We start from the raw sequence: 24,567 nt of genomic DNA, 5'->3' as shown, positions 1-24,567 counted from the left end.
ATCACTTTCACCGGATCATCCTTTGCGTATGTAATTAAGATCTAGAAACGCAACGATGAAACCATCCTCTAAGAAGTCATCGAGTCAGCGTGCCACCTCTTAGGCAAGTGTTGTTTCAACTACTATTGTGGTTGTCCCTACTTTTGTGTCACTGATGATGGTATTTCATACTAGAAGATTAATTATGTGGACAGTGAGGGTGAGACACCCAACAATACCTCCTCTAGTACTTTAGAGGGATCAACCCATTCCTTTAGCTATTCGAGAATTGTGAAGTCTATGGTATTAAACGCGATCCAAAAGGACAAAGAGAAGGAATGTCACCATCACAACTAGTTGGAGGCATAGGCTAATTCTTTACTGGGTGTTGCTAGGTGCAGCCAACACTATTGTTAGTGCACCCAACATATTTAAAAAATGGCAAAAATTTCCCTCGCTGTTTTTCTTTAAAATGGCACCAGTATTGTTGTGGTTTTCTGTGTTTAAGGCTTGGCTTTTTCATTGTGGTGCAGTTTCTCTCGGTGGTCGTTTTGCATTGTTGAGAGAGGTAGTGATTCCATGGAGGTGAAAGTATTACCGGTGTTGGTTTTATTTCGGCGGAGGTACACATTTTCTGGCTTTTCTGGGTAACTAGTGTTCTAGTAGATCTGGTATTTTTTACATACGGATGAAGTAAATCCGTAAGTTGTATACGGGTGAAGTACATCCGTAAGTACGAAGTACAACATACGGATGTAGTTCATCCGTATGATTTATACTGATGAACTACATCCATAAGGTTCAATTTGTAATTACGGATGTACTTCATCCGTAAGGGTTTTAATTTTTTTTGTTTTTTTATAAATTGGCAAAAATTGTATTTATTTTAATTAATAATCTGTTAAATTAGTTGTTCCCTATAGTTTTTTATATTTTTTTGTAGTCATAGTGTAATATTTTTGGAAATTATGTATTATTTAGTTATTACAAATTATATATAGTATAAGTAATTAATTTAATTATTTAGGTGCAAAATTTGTATTTATTTTAATTATTAATATGTTAAATTTGTTGTTCCCTATAGTTTTTGATATTTTTTGTAGTCCCTATAGTGTAATTGTTTTTATGGAAATTATGTATTATTTAGTTATTACAAATTATATATAGTATAAGTAATTAATTTAATTATTTAGGTGCAAAATTTGTATTTATTTTAATTATTATGTTAAATTAGTTGTTCCCTATAGTTTTTTTGTAGTCCCTATAGTCTAATTGTTTTTTTGGAAATTATGTATTATTTAGTTATTACAAATTATATATAGTATAAGTAATTAATTTAATTATTTAGGTGCAAAATTTGTATTTAATTTAATTATTAATATGTTAAATTAGTTATTCCCTATATTTTTTTATTTATTTTTAGTCCCTATAGTGTAACTTTTTGGAAATTATGTATTATATAGTTATTACAAATTATATATAGTATAAGTAATTAGTTTAATTATTTATGTGCAAAATTTGTATTTTTTTAATTATTAATATGTTAAATTAGTTGTTCCCTATATTTTTTTATAGTTTTTTTTGTAGTCCCTATACTGTAATTTTTTTGGAAATTATGAATTATTTATTTATTACAAATTATATATAGTATAAGTTATTAATTTAATTATTTAGGTTAAAATTAGTTATAAATTTTGAATTTATTTGTATTACTTGGTAATATATATGTAGTTAATTTATTTTGATGATATTTATCAAATTTTGATGGTGAGGACTAAATATAAACTATATGGAGGGACTAATATAGGATTTTTGTTTATTGATATATATGACTATGAATTTTAGTTTTGATAATATGGTGTGCACTAAAAGATTATGTAGACTTGTGTATGATGTATAAATTTTTGATTTGTTGTTCAGATGGACGAAAATCAATGGACGTATGACAATATAATGTCTGAAGAAGTTGATATGGATTATGAAAATGAACAAGAATGTGGTGTAAATGAACCACATGTTGATTGTTCAGAGACTTTTAATACTTCTCAGGTAATAATGTTCATTATTTTAAGTGATTTGATGAAATGTATCTATTGTAGAAAACATAAATTGTCTGGGTTGCGTTGTAAGTCTTTGGTACCCGAGATGATGTTTTGCAGTAGACTCGATCAGTTGCTCATGAAAACAAATTTGTTGCAGTCATTATGAGGTCTGACACACAGACTGGTAGTAGAGGAAGAAGTTCATTTGTGTTAATTAGTTGTGAAAGGAGTGGTCAGTATAAGTGTAGGAAGAAAGAATTTGTTAGAAGAGCTACTGGGAGTAGGAAATGTGGGTGTCCCTTCCAGCTTCATGGGAAACCAGTGATTGGAGGGCAAAGTTGGATAGTGAAGTTGATTTGTGGGATTCATAATCATGAATTGGTCAAGTCATTAGTTGGACATCCATACGTTGGGCGATTGACTAAGGATGAGAAGACAATAATTGCTTATATGACAAAGTCAATGGTGAAACCAAGAAACATCCTGCTAACGTTGAAGGAACACAATGTCAATAGTTGTACAACAATCAAATAAATATACAATGCAAGAAGTGCATACCGTTCTTCCATTAGAGGAAGTGATACTGAAATGTAACATCTAATGAAGTTTCTTGAACGAGATCAATCTATTCATTGACATAGATTAAAGGATGAAGAGGTGGTACGTGATCTATTTTGGTGTTACCCTGATGCAGTGAAGTTATGCAATGCATGTCATTTGGTAATTTTAATAGACAGTACCTACAAAACAAACAGGTACAGACTCCCACTACTTGACTTTGTTGGGGTGACACCAACGGGGATGACATTCTCTGCTGGGTTTGCATATCTAAAGGGTAAACATGTTAATAATGTTGTATGGGCTTTAGAACGGTTTCGAGGTCTATTTTTAAAACGTGATAGCCTCCCTGTAGTCATTGTGACTGACAAAGACCTAGCATTGATGAATGCAGTGAAAACTGTGTTCCCCAAGTGTACAAACTTGTTGTGCAGGTTTCACATCGACAAGAATGTCAAGACCAAATGCAAATCCCTAATTGGTCAAAAAAATGCTTGGGAGTATGTCATGGATGCTCGGGGCAGCCTGGTTGATTGTCCTTCCGAACAACAATTCCATGAATGCCTTCAGAAGTTTGAAATGGGTTGTTCACCTTGGTCAATGTTCGTTGACTATGTTAACGAAACATGGATAATCCCACACAAGGAAAAAAAATTTACAGCCTGGACGAATAAGGTGATACACTTAGGCAACACAACAACAAACAAGTATTAAAATGTTCAACTTTTTCTTATAAGTTTTATGAATTCATGTAATTTAATATTTTATATGTTTATTGTTTTTTGTGTATTTGAAATGTAGGGTTGAATATGCTCATTGAGCTTTAAAAAGAGTATTACATAATAGCCTTGGAGACCTGTGTAGTGTTTGGGATGCCATGAACAACATGATCACACTGCAGCACACTGAAATTAAAGCATCCTTTGACACAAGTACACATGTGGTTGGACATGTTTTTAAAAAAACCTTATACAAGAGGTTTCTTGGAATGGTTTCAAGGTACGCTTTAAATCAGATTACTGCTAAGTTTGAGCGTGTACATTATGCTGGCAAGAATCCTTCTTCTTGTGGTTGTGTCATGAGAATCACGCACAGTCTTCCTTGTGCATGTGAGTTATCTAAGTATGTTTTTGGTAGCATCCCACTAGATTCAATCCATATGTTTTGGAGGAGACTTAGTTTTTCAGACCAAGGGTTATGTGAGGCCCAAGTGACCATAAAGGAAGAGATCAAAATCATATATAAAAGATTTGAGGAACTCGATGTTTGTGGTAAAGTTACTCTCAAGAGTAAACTTTGAGAAATTGCATACCCTGATCAGAACTCTATGTGTCCTCCTCCATCAAAGGTCAACACTAAAGGTGCACTGAAGAAACCAATAAATAGAAACCAAAGATCAACAAAGCATGATCCGTCTTACTGGGAGTATGTTGATGCTCTTCATTCTGTTCAAAATAGCAACTCTTCAGTGAAGGGTGCTGCATCATCTTCTGACCCGCCGAATCCAACAAGGATATTTCCGATGTTTGATCAATTTGAGTCATTTATACAAGGTTTCATTGACAACATTGTGGATGTGAAAGCGGATGGTAATTGTGGATATCGGTCGATTGCCGCTTTATTAGGTATGGGCAAAGATTCTTGGTCGTTGGTGCGCAACCAATTGATTAAGGAACTTGGCAAATGGTCGGATGATTATATCAACCTCTTCAGTGGCACAGAAAGATTTGAGGAATTAAGGTGGTCCCTACTTTTTGATGGGTTATCCAAGGTATGTTATTTATGTTTTGGTTTTTAAGAAGTAACTTTAAATAACTTTGATGTGTATATTTGTTTGATTCAGGTTACTGTGGATAAGTGGATGGATATAACGGAGATGAGACATGTTATTGCATCAAGGTATAATGTAATCCTTGAATTGTTATCCCAACAACAAAGCATGACATTTTTTCCTCTTAGAAGTCAACCACCAACAGATTCTTCTGTGTATCGCATTATATGTATCGGTCATGTCTTTAACAATCATTTTGTTCAGGTACATTGAAAATAGGTAGTGTTATTTTTAAATTTATGCAATCATTTGTGTTCATTTGACTTAATATTGTTTGTGCATGTACAACAGGTTTATTTAAAAGACCGTTGTCCTTTACCGCCTCTAGCATTGTTATGGTCTAGGAATTCTCATCCTCAGGCAAAGCAGTGGCCAACTCCATATATTAGTAGAATGCAACAGTACAGAAGCTTCATGATGTTGAAAAGAGACTATGTCGACCTAAATGAAGACTGAACATGCATCGTTGTTATAGACTGTGACACTTGTTTATCTAATTTTATTCATTATGTGATATAATTTGTTGTGAGACGTTTATCCTTAATTATTAATTAATTGTTGCATTAAGAAATAAATTAGTTGGTGCAACTAAAATCAACTACGCATGTATGATACATCATTGTCAGAATTGGCAACACATTGTGAAATGCATGCGTATTAAGATAAAGTGTGACACGACATTGTCAGACTTGACAACACATTCTGATGCAATATAAAGGTTGACACCACAATGATGTAGTTGAAAACATAAACACAAAGCATCTGCACGCGTCTATATGTTTTTAAAAAATTGAAGCAATGTTAGTGAAAACCATCTATATATATGAGACACACCAACACTCTAAAAAATCACACATTCTCTCCCAACCCAATTTTTAGAACAAAGTATGGCATTTTTGGGAGAAACTAACAGTCAGACGATTGTGAACTCCACGTTGGGTTTTATTTTTCCAAATGGATCGATTATTCACAATGATAATGGTGTTTACTTTCAAACTTCCACTCCAGTACCCATTCGAGTACCTAACGCTTGTGATTTTGCAATGCTAAAAACCATAATACACAATACCCTTCAGCTAACCGACAAACAATTTTTGGATGAAATTTACTACCGGCAGTCATTCACAGATACAGGTAACCAATTTCGCTTTCAATGTATGCAATTGGAAAATGATGATGTTAACACAATGTTAATGGGTAATCATCAATTTTTGTGTATTGGTCCGATTGAGTTATTATGCACCATTGGTAGAACATCAGATGGAATATTAAACTTACTTGAAGCCACTATGACCCCTACTCATGATGCCCTTCTATATTACAACAGGAGGTGGAACATGTCATGCCAACACAACTTTGTAGGTTACTCGTTCACAGGAAAAATCCAAAAAAAAATTGACATTCCTTCAGGATGTACCATCGATGAACTAAAGGATTTGATCAAGCAAGTTGCACCTCAAGGGATTCCCCCTCATGGTATTCATGAATCACAAATGGTAAGCTGATTGTTTTTTCGACAACCAGGTCATTATGTGTATTCAGACAAAGTTATCAAATTTGAAATTATTGAGCTTAAAACTAACGATGATATGCTACAGGTCTTAGTACAGTCTAACTATTGGAAACAATTTGGGCCGAGTCAATAGAAATTTTAGCTATTTTTAGTAAACATGTAATGGAAATGCAAGACGACGTGTCTCGGTCGCGTCATGATTGAATGCAAAATTAGTATTACTTAATTGTAGTTTTTCATGCAAATTTTATTTCTTTCCACTATGTTGAAGTTAATGTAATGTTTGAATTCGAGAAGTTATTCACTAGTTTTTCAACTAAGTTGTTCATTATTTGTTCACTAGTTGTTCACTATTTCTTTCCACTATATGCTTTACCCATGATTCAATGCGAATTAGTATGTCTCTTTCCGAATGATATCGAACCTCGTCATGATTTTCAATATTTACTTCACAAAGTAAATTTTATCTTAAGGATAGGTTGAAAATCAATGTCTTTGGTTCCTAATTTAAACAAATGCTACAGTGTGTGTCCTTAGAGAGGTGTTTATATAGTAACTTTTTAACGTGAAAACTTAACGCGACCTTACCTTGTATTACTTAAAAGGTAATGACTAGTTTAACTTATGAAATCAACGCGTTCGTGAATTAAAGAAAGGTTACGTAAAGAATGTACTTGTAAATAAAATAAAATTACTTAAATTAAGAATGTACTTGTGCATTAGTAATTTTTAAATAAAATAAATTTCCTTAACTAATAGGCTATTTAGGTTAACTTAAAAATAACTAGAAAAATTTAGGTTAACACTAATCAAGTTAAGTTGAACTAATAAATATGTAGCCTGTATAAGAAATGGATCAACTTGATCCAATCAGGTTAGAATGGCTGAATCAAGTGATCCATTTCACAATTTTAATTTTTTTGTCATAAGTCACAAACTAATTCTGTTCGCGGTGCACAATGAGAATCAACATAAACATGTGAACGATCATGTGAACGCAAAAATTTGGGCTAATAGAAGACACACACAACTAGAATAAACATACAATAAAAGTTATAACCAAAATAATGTAACAAATACAAAATGTTAGGAAAAACAAAAATGTTGTCAAATACAACATATAAACATCATTTATGATTGATCCGTGCGCCGTCTTCATCGCGCCCTAACGTAAACATTTCCATCTGAGGTGACACCCCTAGCAATCCTGAGGCAGTCTTCCATGATGTCATGTAACTTTGTGCCTGCAGTGACCATCCTTAGGTTGAGCACACGCTCCAACCTTTTTGTGATCACTTGGCACGCATCCTATGACATTCAAAAAAACACATGCAATTACAGTATTTGAAATAAATAACATTTAATAAAACATTTAAGCAAGTCATCTTACCACTGCATGTCTAGGCTGCTCCACATCAGAAGGTGCATGTGAAGGTCCAACTTCTAGTGCCACTGGGACCTCAGGGATATCTGGCTCCACATATGTGTCATGCTGTGGGAAAGGTGGATGTCTGGGCGGATCAGTTGCCTATTTGGTTGTGATGAACAGATGAGAGATCCCGAAGAACTAGTCCATGTAATTTGGTGCACACTGGCCAGGCACAAGACAAATCTGTCCCCCTACTGCTAGATGGCCCGAGTAATGCATCCATCTGTCGTCGATATCCTCAAATGACAAGGTGGCACCCATAGGCAGTGGAGGAATGGTCTAAACATAGCCAAATTGTCGCACCACCCTCTCCAGTCGATGTGTGACCACAACGGGACCTTATCTAAGCTCACCATGAAAGCATGAAATGAGGTCAAATGCCCTAACTCCTTGGTGCTCACCATGAGGCATCCAGCATACGTCAGTGCATCTATACGTGTCTGGTACATCGATGCTGGGAATCCCTTCGAATAAGCCTTCGTAGTAGGCCACCAGCAGGCACGTGGTGACGTCTCATCATACTCCTCATCAGTCACGCTCTCGTGAACACTGGGAAAGTACTCATATATCCAACACTACACACATGACATCAACATAAAACAAATGTCAAATAAACATATTAAAAACATATTTAAATCATAATCCAATTTAACATATTAAAAACATAAAATTTACCTATAATAAAGTAATGTAACCAGCAAGCTATCAGCCGCTGCTCTGAGAAGCATCATTTAACTGATCATACATATGCACTAGGGCGGCAGCTCCCCATGCATAGCTTCCACTCTGAGCCAAGTCTCGAAAAGTGTCTAAATATACTACATGAACATGTGTTGCACTCTTGTTAGCAAAAAGAGTGCAACCAAGCAAGTGTAGGAGATACGCACGAGCTGCAACAGTCCAATGTCGGGCCTCACATCTTCTCTGATAAATATCTCGTAGCCACGATAGGCGTACGTATGCCCCATGACACTGTGCAGTCTTATCTCTAGCTTCCTCACCCGAGACTTCTAGAAACTCCACCAACATAATCATCGCTTCATCCACATGTAGAGGCTCAAAGCTATGGAAAGCGCCTATGATCGAAAGATGAAGCAGTGATGCCACATCATCCAGCGTGATGGTCAGCTCTCCTACTGGAAGATGGAAACTACTAGTCTCCTTGTGCCACCTCTCGACAAAAGCGGATATAACTCCCCGATCGCCAGTGTCTACTGAACACGCGATCAAAGGAGTTAATCCTGTGGCAACGAGTAGCCCTTCAATTTCTGGGGCTGGCCTCCCAAATTTCTCAACTTTCCTTCCGTGGGAGGCTAACTTCAATTCAGGGCGTTCCTGAATTGAAGTATAAATGATTCAAAATAACATAAAATAATAAATTAAAGTATCACAAAAAATTCAATCATAACAAATAATTAACAAAAAACTTTACTTCAAAATTAAAAATACTTCTCCATTGCATATGCTAAGTGCAACATGGTCAGCAAACCCAGTCAGCACTGATGGGTCACGTGGCCCACCTAGGAATCCCTCAGCATCATCAGCAGGAGATCCCTCACCACCATCAGCAACTTCTGCACTAGGTGCAGGTACGTTCTCAGTCATCTCAGGAGCATCCTCAGCAACATACTTCCCGTTGCCTACGTGCAAATGCGGTAGGCCTTCGCCGCTGGGGACACCATCTGAATCATGATCCTGTCTCCCCAGGGCTCTGCCTATAACCCTACCTAGGGCACGACCTAAACCTCTGGTTCTAACCATGATCTACAAATCTTGATGCACATGTATTTTTTTTGTCAAATTCACTATTGACTATTCAAATAACAATAATCCAACCACCCTAAACACTAACGCCTAAGCCCTAAGCCCTACACTAAACCCTACGTTAAAACCTAAGCACTAAACTAAACCCTAGCCACTAAACGCTAACCACTACATATCTACAATTTCTAAAACTACCAATAACATACCACCATATATTAAACCCTAAGCCCTACATTAAACCCTAACCTCAACCCTAAGCCCTAAACTACACCCTAGCCACTAAACCTAACCACTACATATCTACAATTTCTATAACTACCAATAACATACCACAACATATATTAAACCCTAAGCCCTACGCTAAACCCTACGTTAAACCATAAGCATTGAACCAAACCATAGCCACTCAACCCTAACCACTACATATCTACAATTTGTAAAACTACCAATAACATACCTCAATATAAATTAAACCCTCAGCCCTTAAGTAAACCTAAGCATAACCCTAAGCCCTAAACTAAACCCTAGCCTCTAACCCTAACCACTATATATCTACAATTTCTAAAACTACCAATAACATACCACAATATATATTAAACCCTAAGCCCTAAACTAAACCTTAGCCACTAACCCTAACCATTACATATCTACACTTTGTAACACTAAACCCTAAACTAAACACTAAGCCCTCAACTAAACGCTAGCCACTAACCCTAACCACTACATATCTACGCTTTGTAACACTAAACCCTAAGCTAAACACTAAACCCCAGCCACTTCATATCTACAATTTGATAAACTACCAATAACATACCACCATATATAAGCCCTAAACTAAACCCTAAGGTCAACCCTAAGCACTAAACTAACCCCTAGCCACTAAACACTAAGCTATACATATCTACAATTTGTAATAAACTAAACCCTAGCCACTAACCCTAATCATTATTTTCATTCTAATATATTAAACATATCTTACAAAAAAAAATACCTATTATTTACTATTAAAATTTATAATTTATTTCATACCACCATGCAATCATACATATTTTTATTAATAAATACATAGCATACCTATTTTTAATACAAAATAAACAAATACAACTAATTTTTTCAAATAAAAAATAAAGAATTTGCCACAAAAAAAATCTTCATACGGATGAAGTTCATCCGTATGAGTCATATGAATGTACTTCATCCGTATGAATCATACGAATATACTTCATCCGTATGATTCATTTGGATGAAGTTTTCTTTATATGGATAAAGTTCTTCCATATCAATCATACGGATGAACTTCATCCTTATGAACGTTACTCATTCAATCCTACATACGGATGAACTACATCCGTATGAACTAATACCTAAGTCCTCTACCCTACATTCGTAAATCAACAAAAGCAGAAAACGAAACACGGGGAGAAAGAAACATACCTCAACGAAGGAGCAGCACCTTCAATGCAGGTGGAGAAGAAGAACAAGAACGCAACGACGTGGAGGAGGCGGCAACGCAACGAAGAAAATGGGCACAAATGGCCAAGGGAGAAGAAGAAGAACGCGTAAGGACAGCTGGTGCTGGGTGCGCTTTTTTGTTTTAAAATTTAAGGGGCAGGGGCAATTTGGCCCATTCATGTAAAATGCTGGGTGCACCAGCAATATTGTTGGGTGCACCTAGCAACACCTTTCTTTACTTAGGGTACAACTAGTTTAGCCTGTGGTGACAAGGCCTATGACAAGCGTTGAGATTATTGGGCCTCCTCAGTGCAGTTTGGGACTATACAGATAAGATAGGGGTGTTGCTAGGTGCACCTATATTATTGCTTGTGCACTAAGCAATTTTTTATAATTTCGTAAATGCCCCTGCACCTTCTTCTTAGTTTTTAAGTTACCGTTTAAGCTTTTTTTCATTGGTTCACTTTCTTCTTTGCTTTCTCCTTTTGGTATTGGTTTTTCATTGTTGCGAGAGGTGCCGCTTCAGTGGAGGTGAAAGTGTTACGGGTTGGTGGTGATTGTTGCGGTGGTTGGTTCGATTGCGACGTCGTCGGAGGTACGTCGATTTATTGTTTTGGCTTTTGTACTATACGGATTAAGTGATCCGTAAGTTTTAATATTACAGATTACATGATCCGTATATTTTATACGGATCATGCAATCCGTAAGTTGAATTAAAACATACGGATTACTTAATTCGTATGGTTTATAAGTGAGGAGCATCCTCAGCAACTCCCATTGCCTATGTGCGGATGTTGTGGGCCTTCGCCGCTAGGGAACATCATCTGAATCACAATTATCCCTTCTCCCGAAGGCTCTTCCTGTAACTCTGCCTAAGGCACGCCCTAAACCTCTAGCTCTAACCATAATCTGCAAATTTCCACATAAATACATTTTTTGGTCAAAATTCAAACAATACTTAAATCAATTACAATACAATCATTTCTTAAAAAAATATTTTATAGTTAAAAGAAAAACAAATTCATTATACTTACAATTAAAATAAATAACTATTTAAAAACATAATACAAAATAAACTATTTATTTATTTATGTAATAAACAAAACTATTTACAAACAAATAATAAAATAATATATTTATATTTCATACATATAAAATATTTATAAACAAATGCAAAATTAATATATTTACAATTAAAATTAATAACTATTTCATAACATAATACAATATAAACTATTTTTATTTAAAACACAAACAATACCTATTTTTAAAACAAAACTAACAAATAAACTAACTATTTTAAAACATAATTGAAAACATAATTTTTCAAACAATACCTATTTTTAAAACTAAATTAAATTTTTATATTTTCAATTACAAATAAACTAAGTATTTAAACACATAATTCACAATAAACTATTTATTATTTCAAAAAATAACAATAACTATTTACAACCAAAAAAAATAATATATTTATATTTCATAAAAAAACATTTTAAAACAAAAACAAAATAACACTTTTTACATAAAAAAAATCTATTACAAACTAATTTTTCATTTTTTTAATTAATTAAAAAAAAATAACATACGGATCAGCGAGTCATACGAATCATCTGATCCTTATGACTCATACGGATCAACTGATCCATATGCGTTACACGGATCATATGATCTGTATGAAACTAGAACAACCCCAACACCAGAAATAGCCATTAACGAAGAGAACGAAAAGCACAAAGCTTACCTCGATGGCGGAAGCGGAAAATATCAGTTGAGACGTCCTCAATGCTGACAACAGAAGCACTCAACGATGACAGAAGAAACCACGAGGAGGAAACCAAGGAAAAAACCAAGAAGAAGTAGGCGCAGCGTGAGCAAAAAAGGAGACAACGCAACGTACGAACTAACGGAGGAACAGTACCACGAGGAGAGGGAGGGTTTTTAAAATTTAAGTGAAGGACATTTTTGCCACTTCACTTAAATTGTTGGGTGCACCAACAATAATGTTGGGTGGCATTGCCCATAAGATGGCTTGGCATCCACCCAATGTGACTAGACCAATTGGGTTGCCACCAATGCATCCCAATGTCTTTGTCGACCAAATCCTAGGGACAACAAGTCATGTGATAAGTGATGCATCCCAATACCATGTTAATTATTAGTCTTCGCTTAATGGACACACTAGTTACATGACAACATGAGTCATTTGGCACACAAACAGTCATCCAAGCGAGACCTCAAGATGCAGCCCAATACCATGCTGATTTCATTGTTCTTTAAAACTATTGATTTTTATGTTCATTAAAAAAATTATCTTATTATATTCTTAAAGAAAAGGAAAAAAAATATGGTTGGGAAAAAGATATCCTACTAAATATGGTTACCAATATATTTTGGCATAGATTAATCATTGGTAAAGTTGGTGGATACTTCACACTAACAACATGATAACTAAAGAAAATAAAAGAAAAGGAAAAAACATTCATGGTGTGTATTATATTTTATTTTCAAGTAGTCAACTTATTTTATAAAAAGATTGCTTTAATATCATTCATTGTATATAATTAGGATATTTTAATACATTTGAATGTATTTTTAAATTAAAAGATAAATCAATTTAAATGCATTAATAGCCTAATTTTTTAAATTATTATCTATGACCTTTTTTTATATGCTAAGATTATTGATTTTTATAATAATTTCTTTTAAAGTTACATATCTAAAATAATTTTTCATTCGTTGACTTATGAAAAAATATTTATACTTAATTGATCGGTGTAAGTAACACTCTTAATTTAGGGGATACAACTCATTACTCATAACGACTATCAAATCGATTCAAAACAAATAAAACTAGGAAATTTTGTAGTACAAGATTAACCTAGGTCGACTCAAAGATACGATTCAATTTGGTTCATACTTTAATTCACTTATAAACAGTAAGGGGAATTTCAACGAATAGTTTGTAGGCACTGGAAAGAAATGCAAAAACACAAAACAAAAATGTGAAACCTAAACTGAAATAGAGTTTAGTTGCAAAAACAAACAAAATGCACAAACGAGTTCTAAATCAGATTCGAAATCATCAATCTAATTCACCAGATCAATGCAAACGAATTATCACAGTTTTGCAAAGAATGATCATTGTGGGAGTTCAATCAATGTCATTAGAGTTATTTCAATTGAATTAATCCCAAAATTCATTGAGATCGCAAATTAGGTTAGAATATCATCCAAATAACCTGTGATTAAATTTCAAAATTAGGAAATAAATTCATAACCTAATTCATTTTCAATCCTAAACTTATTTATAATCATGAAAATTGAAAATAGGATTAAAGAAAAAGATGAGCATTCACACAATTGAAATACTAAACCATAACTCAAATTCAACCTAGCTTGGAATGAATCCTTGGACTGATTGAGTATTTAACCTTCCATGATCATCACTAGTGGACGAGCCACAAAATTTGTGCAAGAAAAAGGAAGAACAAAAGTGAAAAGAGGAAGAAGAATGAAGAATGGTTGAGAGAAAAAGAGAGAAAAGAGTTTGATCCTAAAGCTTGCACAACAAGTAACTAAATTTGTTTTTGTACAAAATGAAGTAACTAACTTCCACCAATATATACAGTTACTACTCAAAAGGAAGGGATGAACCTTGATTAGACCCATCTAATCTACCTAATTAAACTAATTACACAAAGCAAAGCTCAAATTCGCGGCCCAATTATTCAAGTGCAGAGATTCTGACTTCCAAGCCCAATTTGACCCTCGAAATGGCAGAATTGGCCTAAGCTTATTTGTGACCAAATTGAATATGTTTTTCTTAGCTTTCCTGAGACTACTCATATGTTCCATTTGGAGTTTTGTACTGTCCTACAGGCCCTACACAAGACAGATAGATCAAGCACAAAATTCCAAAAATAAACCATAATTATCAATTAAGCTCAATCATTTGCCTAAAACCTAAGTTAAAGTGAGAAAATAAGAGTCAAAGAGAGTTTAAATAAGCTAAGAGTAATATAAAAATACTAAACTACAAATGTTCAATCAATTACCATGTTGGTTGAGAAAAAAGGTCGATTATGCAGGACTGTGAGGACCTGGTTCAGTTAGTCATCAAAGCCTCAAGAGTAGAGTAGTTCATTCGTGATAAGAGTAGTAAGAATCCTAAAACAATTTCCATGGTGGTTGATGAAGAGGAGGATTCATCTAAGGATGATTTGGCAGTTGAACAAATGGAAGCCAAATTGTTGAAAGGAAAACCATACCCCTACCATGCTTTGAGACCTTCTAAAGGCAAAGAAACAGTAGAGAAGGGGTCATATTTGTTTGATATCTCCATAGTCGATAAGATATTTGACCACTAGGTTAAAGATCAGCAAACCAGGCACCCTAATGGCCAAAAGATTCCTTCCCCTGAGGAATTGAAGAACGGGATATTGTAACTGGCATAACATCTATAACCATACCACGACTAATTGTTTGGTCTTCATGAATACAGGGCAAAAGGCACTAAAGGAAAGACACTTGGAAGTTAGCCAACAAATGCAATGAAATTAAGATAGATACAAACTTTTTTTAATCCGTTGATGTTAACATGGTGTTTGCTTTGGTAGCTATGAAGTCTATACATTGGACCAAAGATAGGGAGCAACCTCGCCAATAATGGAGGCCAAAAGGAAAAGTAAGGCAAAGAACGTGGAAGAAGTGTGTTCAAACAAAAAAGTTTGTGTTCCAACGATTAGGATACTACCATAAGAAGGATAGGTAACCCGCTCATTCACTATCAAGAAGGATGTCACCACCTAGGAGAAAGACGTCACTTGGAGAAAGGCATGCGGCTGAGGTGAATGTCAGGGAAGGTGTCACAACCTTGAAAATCATCATGGTGAATTAGGAGGACTTGACAAGGACCGAGATCCAAAAGCCTAATACGGAAATTGAAAAGGGCCAACATTTTCTGAACAAGTACATTAAAGGGTATCCATGAGAGGTAAAGCCTTTGACAAGGATCCAAAAGTCAAGTCTTCAAAGAAAAAGGATTGTGCAGAAGTTGTAAGGCATGTTCCAAATGCTCAAGGCCAGTCGTGACATCGGCAAGACCAATGTTGTCTCTCCTTCTAGGATGGACGGCTAACAAGAAGGGCCTAGTGGAACTAATAGCCATAAATTTGATGACAATAGCATTAGCCTGCCATTAAAGTTGGAGGACTTTGAGTTTGATGGGTTGTTGTCAAATGATGTCCTCATTCCAATGGTTGTCATAGGATTGTTTCCTATGGAATTTGCTAGGCAAGGTCCTCAATCGATGAACTTGGAAAGAGATGCTCTAATCCATGAAGGGGGAATAAGCGAGTCTAGCTGAAGATATGGAAAAAGGTATGGTATGGATATATTATATAAGTTGTCATTCGATATGGTTATACATCTTAAGCCTCTGTATGTTAAGGCGATAATAAATAGAAGGCCATTTAGTTGTGCATTTGTGGATAATAGGGTGTTTCTAAATGTGATGCCCTATTCAATAGTGAAGAAATTGAGGAGGTCAAGGAAGAACTTCTCAAGACCAATATGCAAATGATGATCTTCACGAGAGATCCTACTACAAGTATGGGAATACTTGTGGTTGAGATTCTAGTTGGTTCCAAAACTAGCACAACAACATTCTTTTGTCAAACCATCGTATTATGTTTTGTTATGAAGGGATTGGTTGTTTTCCAATTCTTGTGTTCCTTCTACCCTTCATCAAATGTTGACCTTGGATTATTGACAAGGTTGAAGTCATGTTGGCTTATCACAACCCATTTTCTGTTGACATCTCAGTTGTAAATTCAATATTTTAATTTACTCATAATTGGCCAGTTATGGAGATTGCTCAAATTAAGGAATTTGGGTTGGCTAAGGTATGTGAACACCTTAAGGCTTCAACATGAGAAACTCAATTGATATACAATTGATTGAAAAAGACTAAAAGAAAGCGTCTAATGGAAATAATTAAGACCTCATGGAGAGAATAGGTGAGCACTCCTCAAGGATGCTTGGTGGGAGAAGTGACTAAAGAGACTTGTGAGGGTCATTCTTAGTAGGAGAATGATCAGTTGGCGATTTGATGCCTTTTGCCACATTTGTAAGCTCAAGACCCATTGATAGACATGAACTTAGGTACAAGAGAAACAACTTGTTACCCCAACAATAGAGTAGAATTCTTGAGTTGATTACCCAATATAAGGATTATTTCACATAGGACTATCATAAGATGTCTGGTTTATCCAAAACATTAGTAAAGCATTGACTACCTCTCAAAGATGGTTATAAAACTTAAAAATAGACTCCTAGACAATTCAACACTGATTTTTTTTCTACAAGTAAAAGGAGTAATGGAACGGTTATTGTTAGCATGCTTTATTAGAATGGCTAAGTATACAAATTAGTTGTCTAATATTGCGTCTATCATCAAGAAAAATGGAAAGGTCATGTATATATTGATTTTAGAAACTTGAAATTTGGATACCCCTAATAATGGAATATTGACCTTTTATGGACGGTTATTCAGGTTATAACCGAATCTTTATAACCAAAAAGGGTGTCCTAAGACAACCTTTAGGTGCCCTAGGCTATTGGTATTTTTTAGTGGGTAATAATGCCTTTTGGACTTAAGAATGTTAGGGTTACTTATCAAAGGGCCACGAATTTGATATTTCATGACTTAATTGGCAGGAACATCGAGGTCTACATTGATGATGTGGTTGTCAGGTTGCCTAACTTTGACAAGCATTTGTCAGACATGGAACAAGCAATCAAGAGGATAAGAGCTCATGAACTAAAAAAGGAATCCAAAGGAATGCATTTTTCGAATAATGACAAGTCATTTCCTAGGATTCTTAGTCCATCAAAAAGGGTTTGAAGTAAACAAAAACAATGCCAAAGCAATATTAGAAGCATCCCCTCCACGCAACAAGTTTGAACTACAAAGTCTCATGCAGAATACCAATTTCCTAAGGCACTTTATTATTTTGAGTGCTCACATCCTTTCCTAATGTAAGTTCATCATTTATGGTACATTTGAGATTTAGTGTTGGAGTTGTAATGGGTGTTTTTGGTGTAGCGGGAAGGTCTTGATGACAAGATTGTTCCATCACTAATTAAATGAAGAAGTCTTAGTCAAAATCTACCAAATATAGTAGCAACAAAAGCAAAAGTAGAAGAAGGATTCAGAAGGAGGTGGAGGAAAAGAAAAAGAAGAAGAAGAAGAAGAAGAAGAAGAACTTAAGGTAAAGAATATTGTCAACGAAGAAGTTAGTTATATAAATTAGATTGGTTTGACGAAAGGCATTAGTTTTTTTTTCAGTTTAAGTAAAACATCTTACACAATAAAATAATTTTTAACCAAATTACAAAAATAAACTATACTTTATCCTTATTTTTTATTTTCAGTTTAAGGAAAACAATAGCATTTACTTGAAGTTTTTCAATCTCAGAATCTATACATTACTTGGATACATAAACTTCAACATAGTTGAGAAAGAAATTTTATTTTAGAATTAGAGATTTCAATCATAAACAACACTAAATATTGATAAGTGTAATAGTTGTATAAAAATTAACGATGAAAGTAATTGAAACTTGAGAGTTAAGACACACACACACATATCCTGTGCATTATATTCACTTATTCAGAAGCTAAGCTCATACATGAACAAAATGTTAATTGTTATAGAGCTTTTAAATCAATGCAAAAATAATAAAAAAATAAAATAAACAGGTAAACTAAGAAAGCATAAATCTAATATGAAAAAAAAATTACCTGCTAAGTCCAAAATGAAACTCAAAAGTGTGATGTGAACTCTTGAATGGCAACACCCTGAAATGGAATAAAACAAAGAACATCTTTCAATGTTGAATGTAAAAAAGAACAAAACAATAAGCAAATAAATGTTGAAGCATATATTGATAATAAGAAAGCAACAAAATCTAGTTATATACAACATGAGTTTGTAATGAGCATGACTTAATGGTTGAAATCTGATGCGGGCTGCTTCATAAATGGCGTCAAAAATATATACTTGAATCAAGATGAAGTATGCTACCATTTCGTTCAATGAGAAAAAATTTCACAAAAAAGATTTTTATTAAACAGAAAAATTCGCTTGAGAATCTTTTGAAGTGAAACCATTGCATTAATTCAGCAGGAGAACGAACTACACTTCAAATAGGGGTATTAGGATCATTTGAAGCAAATGAAATAGAGAGAGAGAGAGAGAGATCGTGGAAGTAATCAAAAGAGTGGAGTACACCAAGGCAGAGGCAATGAGACTCAAGAAACAAGACCAACGATGACACAAACTTGCACTCACCCTAGGGTTTCAACGTGCAACCATGATAACAACAAGCAGAAACATCAAGCATGGAGGAGACAAAGCTTGAAGCAAGGCGACAAGAAATGAGAGGCAAGACCAATGGTCAAGAAAACTCACACTCCCTAGCATTTTAGACTTTGAGTTTTCTATTTTGATTAGGGTTACTTAGTCTTAACGAATGTTGGAATGAGGTGAAATGGAATAGGTCATATGTAGTTATAAATTCTGTTGAGTAGTGTATGTGTAATTGCGTATGGGCCTAAGCTTTAATACGAGTTATAACATAAACATATGTATGTAACTAGACACAGCTGGTTGGGTTCGATTATCGTTGGGCGGAAAATGTGTAACTGAAGCCGGCCTATAAAACCCACAAAAAATGTTTTAAACCCATTTTACTTGTTGTCTCTCCCGAAACCACCCAAATGTAAAATTAAAAAAAAGTTTTTTGGCTTCAGGTCAGGCCGAGTTTGTTTGCTCACTGTTAATCTTAAGTTGGTTTATGACATTGTTGAAAGATCTCATCTCAAAGTCTTGTTGGTTGTAAGACCTCATCTTGAAGCCTTTTTTGTACTTGAGCATGTCAATTTCTCTCAATCTCCAATTAGTTCCTTGTAATAATGGAACTAAATGATGGATAAAAAAGAAAAAAGTGCTGCTAGGTGCACCCAGCATTTTTGCTTGTGCACCCAGCAATTAAGGGGAAAAGATATATGTACCTCTGGCTTAATTAATTTAAAAAAAAAATTGTTCATTCTCCTTTCTCCCTTCCAATCCCGCATTCCTGCTTCTGCTTCTTCCTCTCCATTTTTGCTTCTTCTGAGCTTTTGGTCCCCTCCCTCTCGCGTTCTTCTTCTTCCTAACCTTTGTTCGTCTTCTTCCTCTCGAAAAAGCTTGAGCACGGTCGTCATCACCGCAGCGCATTCGTTCTTCATCTTCGTCTTCTTCGTCATCATCGACCGTGCCGCCGTGGGTATCCCAGCCAAGTTGACGGTGGTGTTGCTGCCTCCGCGCGTCGGCATTGTCGAGGTAAGAATCCTCCGCGTTGAGTTCGTCGGCATCGCTTGCAACAGGGAAAGTTCCGGATCAAGTTGATCCGTAAGCTTCTGGATCCACATGATCCGAAAGAAGCTTACGAATCAACTTGACCCGTAAGCTTTGTTAACACAATTTCCGGATCAAGTTGATCCGTAATCTGATCCGGAAAAGATTATGGATCAACTTGATCCGGAACACAATTTCCGGATCAAGTTGATCCGTAAGCTTCTTTCGGATCATGTTGATCCAGAAGCTTACGGATCAACTTGATCCGTAAGTTGTGTAGACACAGCTTACGGATCATGTTGATCCAGAAGTTGTCTGAAACTGCATTTTTAAAATTGCTAACTCTGAATTTTGTGTGTTTTTTATTATGAAATTTGCAGCTTACTTCATCAAGGCTATTTCTTTGTAACAAGGTGTTCGTTTGAACTCTGAACAACGTGAGTACTTGATATATTTGACGAATTTTTTTTTCAACGTTTAGCATTACTTTGGTAGAAGAGTAAATATTGGTTGTGATTTGGATCATTCTTATTAGATTGTTGTTACAATTTGTTTTGACCTTAGTCACAATTTGGTTGTAAATAATGACATGTTGACATATAGATAAATAGTATTGATTGATTAACATGAATTATGATTATATATAGATATATCTTCTTTTAGGGAATTATCCAAATAGTATATATTGATTAGCGTGAATTATGATTATATTGAGATGTTGACACCTAGTGCTTGTATGAATTATGATTATAGATAAATAGTATTGATTGATTAGCATGAATTACTTCATTTAAAAAATTCCAAAAGATACCTAGTGCTTGTATGAAATTATCCAAATATTTCAAACCATATATTGCTACTAAAACTAGTCTTATTATTACAAAGATAAAAATCACAACTAGAGTAAGCACGGGCACAAATATGCCACCCTCACCAACACCTTCCACAGTCCTAAATGTTGATCCTAGGAATCCAATTATGCTACCCAATATTATTTTCCACCCAAATTTCATCTCCTACAACCAAAAATAGAAGCATTAATTACAAGGTAATTAATCCCAATTCAACGTCCTTAATTAATATAAAAACACTAATCCACATGGTTGGCCCTAGAAATTGTTATTATTATTGTGATTACATGAAATTGACTGAAAGGTATATAATTAAATTTCTAAAGTGATCAAAACTGAACACTCACCAGCCAAGTGTGTTTGTAAAAACCCTCAGCATGATGAGCATTAGTATCAACCCCTTTACTAGATGTTGCTTCAATGAAACGAACACAACCAAAACCATGCATGGAGTTAGGGTATACTGATGTTAACAGGAATGATCTGTTTCTTAGATTCCTGAATCAAGGTCAATACCACTAAGCATTTGAGATGCTTTTGACCATTGTTTCTCAGATTCATAAAGCTCAGCAAGTTTCTCTCTAATAACTAAAACATATGATAAAACAACAAGTGGCCATTAGAGTAATTGAATTGAGTCAACCAAATGCTTGAACATGCATTGGGTGATGGTGCTTTGCTGTCGCAAAACTTAGGGGAGAGCAGAGGAGGATTCTACTAGTTGAGGCCAAGCTTGTATGTTTCCAAAAGGGCTATAATGTTGCCAAAATCCTAAAGTGACCTTAATCACTCACTTAATCATGCTTTCAATGATTTTAATCATTCACTTAACCATGCTTTCAATGATTTTAATCATTCCCATTTGTCATCTGGCTTTGGTGGGTTTGTGAGACTCACGCATGTCAACTTGTGTGATTCTAACTTTGAAGGGGATATTGCTTCCCAAATCTCTCATCTTTCCAAATCAGTGTCACTTATAAGCAATGCATATATCTTAATTTCAAAGTTCGAATATCCTTTTTCTACCAACTAGTGCCTGAAAAAACATAATGCCTATATGTGTTAGACACATGAAATTTGAGAAAATGAAATGAGTGATGGATTTTGCAGTACTCATTTGCAGATCATGGTTAGGACCAGAGGATTAGGTCATGCCTTAAGTCACGTTATGGCAAAGGTGTGGGCCGAGGAGATCGTGATGATTCCGATGATGCTCCGATGCGATGACGGCCTACCGCATCCGCACGGAGGCAGCGAGTCGTTGTGATTGCGGCGCACGATGAGCCAGTGGTCCCTGCGCCAGATGTTCAGGCTGACATATTTCCAGATGACCCGATGGCACCAGCTAATGTAAAGGACATTGTGGCAGACATTTCTGCGAACACAGGCGTAGAGGCTGCTGAGGATGAGCATGAGGGATTTCTGGGTGGTCCAAGCGACCCATCCGTGTTGACCCAGTATGCGGATCACGTTGCTTGCAGCGTATGGACAGGAGAGGTATTTATAATATTTATTTTTAGTTACTTGTAAATTATACTTTATGATTGAAATTAGTTTTCCTTTAAATGATTATTTTAAAGAATTTTGTGTTCCTTTATACTTCAATTCAGGAGCGTCCTAAGTTGAAGTTATCCTCTCATGGGAGGAAGGTCCATAGTTTAGGCAGGCATGTCCCTGGCATTGAGGGACTTGTTGCTGGGACAGGACTAAGTCCTCTGATCGCGTGTTCGGTAGACCTTGGCGATCGGGGACTTTTGTCCTCGTTTGTGGAGCGGTGGCACCGGGAGACGTCTAGTTTCCATCTCCCGGTGGGAGAGCTCACCATCATGTTGGACGACGTCTCCTCGCTTCTCCATCTGCCTGTGGTTGGCGACTTGCACGCCTTTCAGCCCTTGCACGTGGACAATGCGGTTCAAATGTTGGTGGACTTATTGATGGTCTCTGCAAAATCTGTTGGGGCTGAGACAGCCCAGTGTCATGGACCGTACGTACGCCTGCAATGGGTACGTGACATATACGAGCGTCGATGCCAGACAAGTCATTGGACAGTTGCGGCTCGTGCATATCTTCTTCATCTTCTGGGTTGCACTCTGTTTGCTAACAAAAGTGCAACCGATGTTCATGTTGTGTACTTGGAGGCCCTTCGTGACCTCAGTATGACGGAGAGGTATGCTTGGGGAGTGGCTGCTCTGGTGCATATGTACGACCAGCTGAACGATACATCTATCAGCCACAGCCGACAGCTTGGCGGTTACATCATACTGCTGCAGGTAACAAATATGTTTTTCATTCGTTCAGGTTCAACAATGTTCAACTTAAAATTTTGTTAGACTTTCTTTATTAATGTTTATCATTATGATGTTACATCTGTAATGCTAGATTTACGAGCACTTTTCGTCCGTCGCGGACTCCACTGCTGATCAGGAATACGACGAGGATTCCCCGCGTGCGTGTAGGTGGATTGCGATGAAGAAGATCGTGAAGAGCATACGTACACCGACGTACAGGGAGCGCCTGGACCGACTCCGGATTCCAGATGTCTGTTGGATCCCGTATGGGGAGCATCTATCGGTCCGGGACTTCCATGTCATATCATGTTATTCCGGTCTCTTGGGCTGGGGGCCTATTGCTGTTTATTACCGACCTGAGAGGGTCGTGCGGCAATTTGGATACATGCAGACCATTCATGCTCCTCCTGTCGATTCATGGGTGTCGTATAATGATATACACGACAGGTGGATGCACTACTCGGATCATATCGTTCCAGCAGGTGAGGTGTGCGCTGTGCCAGGTCAGTGTGCTAGTGACTACATGGACTGGTTCTTCCGCATCTCGCATCCTTTCATGACACCAAGCCATGCATCAGATCTTCTGCCTCATGATCATGCCCCGCAGCCCCGAGTCGTCCCTCAGGCCCCGCAGACAGATATCCCTCACGTGCCAGAACCAGGAGCATCATCCACATCTATGGAGGAGCCTAGACATGCAGTGGTAAGTAATACTAATAATTTACGTCATTTACCTCAATATTTGCATAACAATTTGTGTAATTTGTTTGTTTTGTATGTAACAGGAAGTTTGTAATGACATTGCTGAGAGGTTGGAGTGTCATCTAAGTCTAGGGGTGGTCACGCCAGGCTCATTAACACATGAGGTGATCGAAGAATGCCTCAGGTTGGCCAGGAGTGTGACACAGGACCATCTAGTATATGTTAGGTCTAGACGCAGGCAGCGCATGGATCAGGCGTAATTTATTTACATATTTTATATTGATATTTCATGTATATACAGATATTGTACATGAACCCATTTCATGAGTATTGTTGGTTTTATTTATTTCCATTGATTATGTATTTCATTTGTGTCTATATACACGCGTGTTATTAAAATGGTCTAGTTAACTTAGTTATAGTATATGTAAATTATTATAAATGGTCTAATTAACTTAGTTTATCAACTAATAAAAAGTAATTTTAAATATGACTTTAAATATAATTGAAATAAAGAAGTTGAAAAGGGTGTAGAAAAAAATAAATTAAACAAAAAATAGACATCATGAGTAAAGGTCATAGAAAAAAATAAATTAATATTTTCATAGAAAAAATAAACTAATCAAAAAATGGACATCATTCGTTATCTAAGATCCTTATTTTATATAACGTACTAATATTTTTAAATTCTCTTATAATTACTATTTTCCCTCTTATACTAATGATCATGTAAAAAATGTATTATAAAGTAGTT

At 35.8% G+C, this 24,567-nt stretch overlaps 2 protein-coding genes across 2 annotated transcripts; one reads left to right on the top strand and one right to left on the bottom strand.

Annotated features, from left to right (window-relative positions):
* Positions 1–7,078: 7,078 nt before the first annotated feature.
* LOC114423988 lies at positions 7,079–9,113 on the bottom strand. The gene is made up of 5 exons (XM_028390876.1): positions 8,802–9,113; positions 8,106–8,687; positions 7,706–7,927; positions 7,314–7,451; positions 7,079–7,231 (listed from the first exon to the last, which is right to left on the bottom strand). The coding sequence occupies exons 1-5, from the start codon at positions 9,111–9,113 to the stop codon at positions 7,079–7,081; spliced, it is 1,407 nt and encodes a 468-aa protein (XP_028246677.1).
* Positions 9,114–22,158: 13,045 nt separating this feature from the next.
* LOC114423987 (protein MAIN-LIKE 1-like) lies at positions 22,159–24,073 on the top strand. The gene is made up of 4 exons (XM_028390875.1): positions 22,159–22,320; positions 22,434–23,093; positions 23,203–23,814; positions 23,897–24,073. Exons 1-4 carry the CDS (start codon positions 22,159–22,161, stop codon positions 24,071–24,073), a joined length of 1,611 nt encoding a protein of 536 aa, XP_028246676.1.
* The last annotated feature ends 494 nt before the right edge of the window (positions 24,074–24,567 follow it).

Source organism: Glycine soja, chromosome 8, assembly GCF_004193775.1.
Source record: "Glycine soja cultivar W05 chromosome 8, ASM419377v2, whole genome shotgun sequence".
NCBI lineage: Eukaryota > Viridiplantae > Streptophyta > Magnoliopsida > Fabales > Fabaceae > Glycine > Glycine soja.
Note: the sequence above shows the minus strand (reverse complement) of the source record. Positions and strands in the feature narration are given on the sequence as shown.

What these genes read in the sequence shown, in the direction of transcription:
- LOC114423988 (XM_028390876.1), bottom strand. Translation starts at nt 9,113, where the DNA reads ATGGTTAGAACCAGAGGTTTAGGTCGTGCCCTAGGTAGGGTTATAGGC. An exon ending in CCTCATTTCATGCTTTCATG is followed by an intron (nt 7,452 to 7,705) that starts GTGAGCTTAGAT and finishes ACAACCAAATAG; the next exon opens with GCAACTGATCCGCCCAGACA. An exon ending in AGCAGCCTAGACATGCAGTG is followed by an intron (nt 7,232 to 7,313) that starts GTAAGATGACTT and finishes TGAATGTCATAG; the next exon opens with GATGCGTGCCAAGTGATCAC.
- LOC114423987 (XM_028390875.1), top strand. Translation starts at nt 22,159, where the DNA reads ATGGCACCAGCTAATGTAAAGGACATTGTGGCAGACATTTCTGCGAAC. An exon ending in GCAGCGTATGGACAGGAGAG is followed by an intron (nt 22,321 to 22,433) that starts GTATTTATAATA and finishes ACTTCAATTCAG; the next exon opens with GAGCGTCCTAAGTTGAAGTT. An exon ending in AGGAGCCTAGACATGCAGTG is followed by an intron (nt 23,815 to 23,896) that starts GTAAGTAATACT and finishes TGTATGTAACAG; the next exon opens with GAAGTTTGTAATGACATTGC.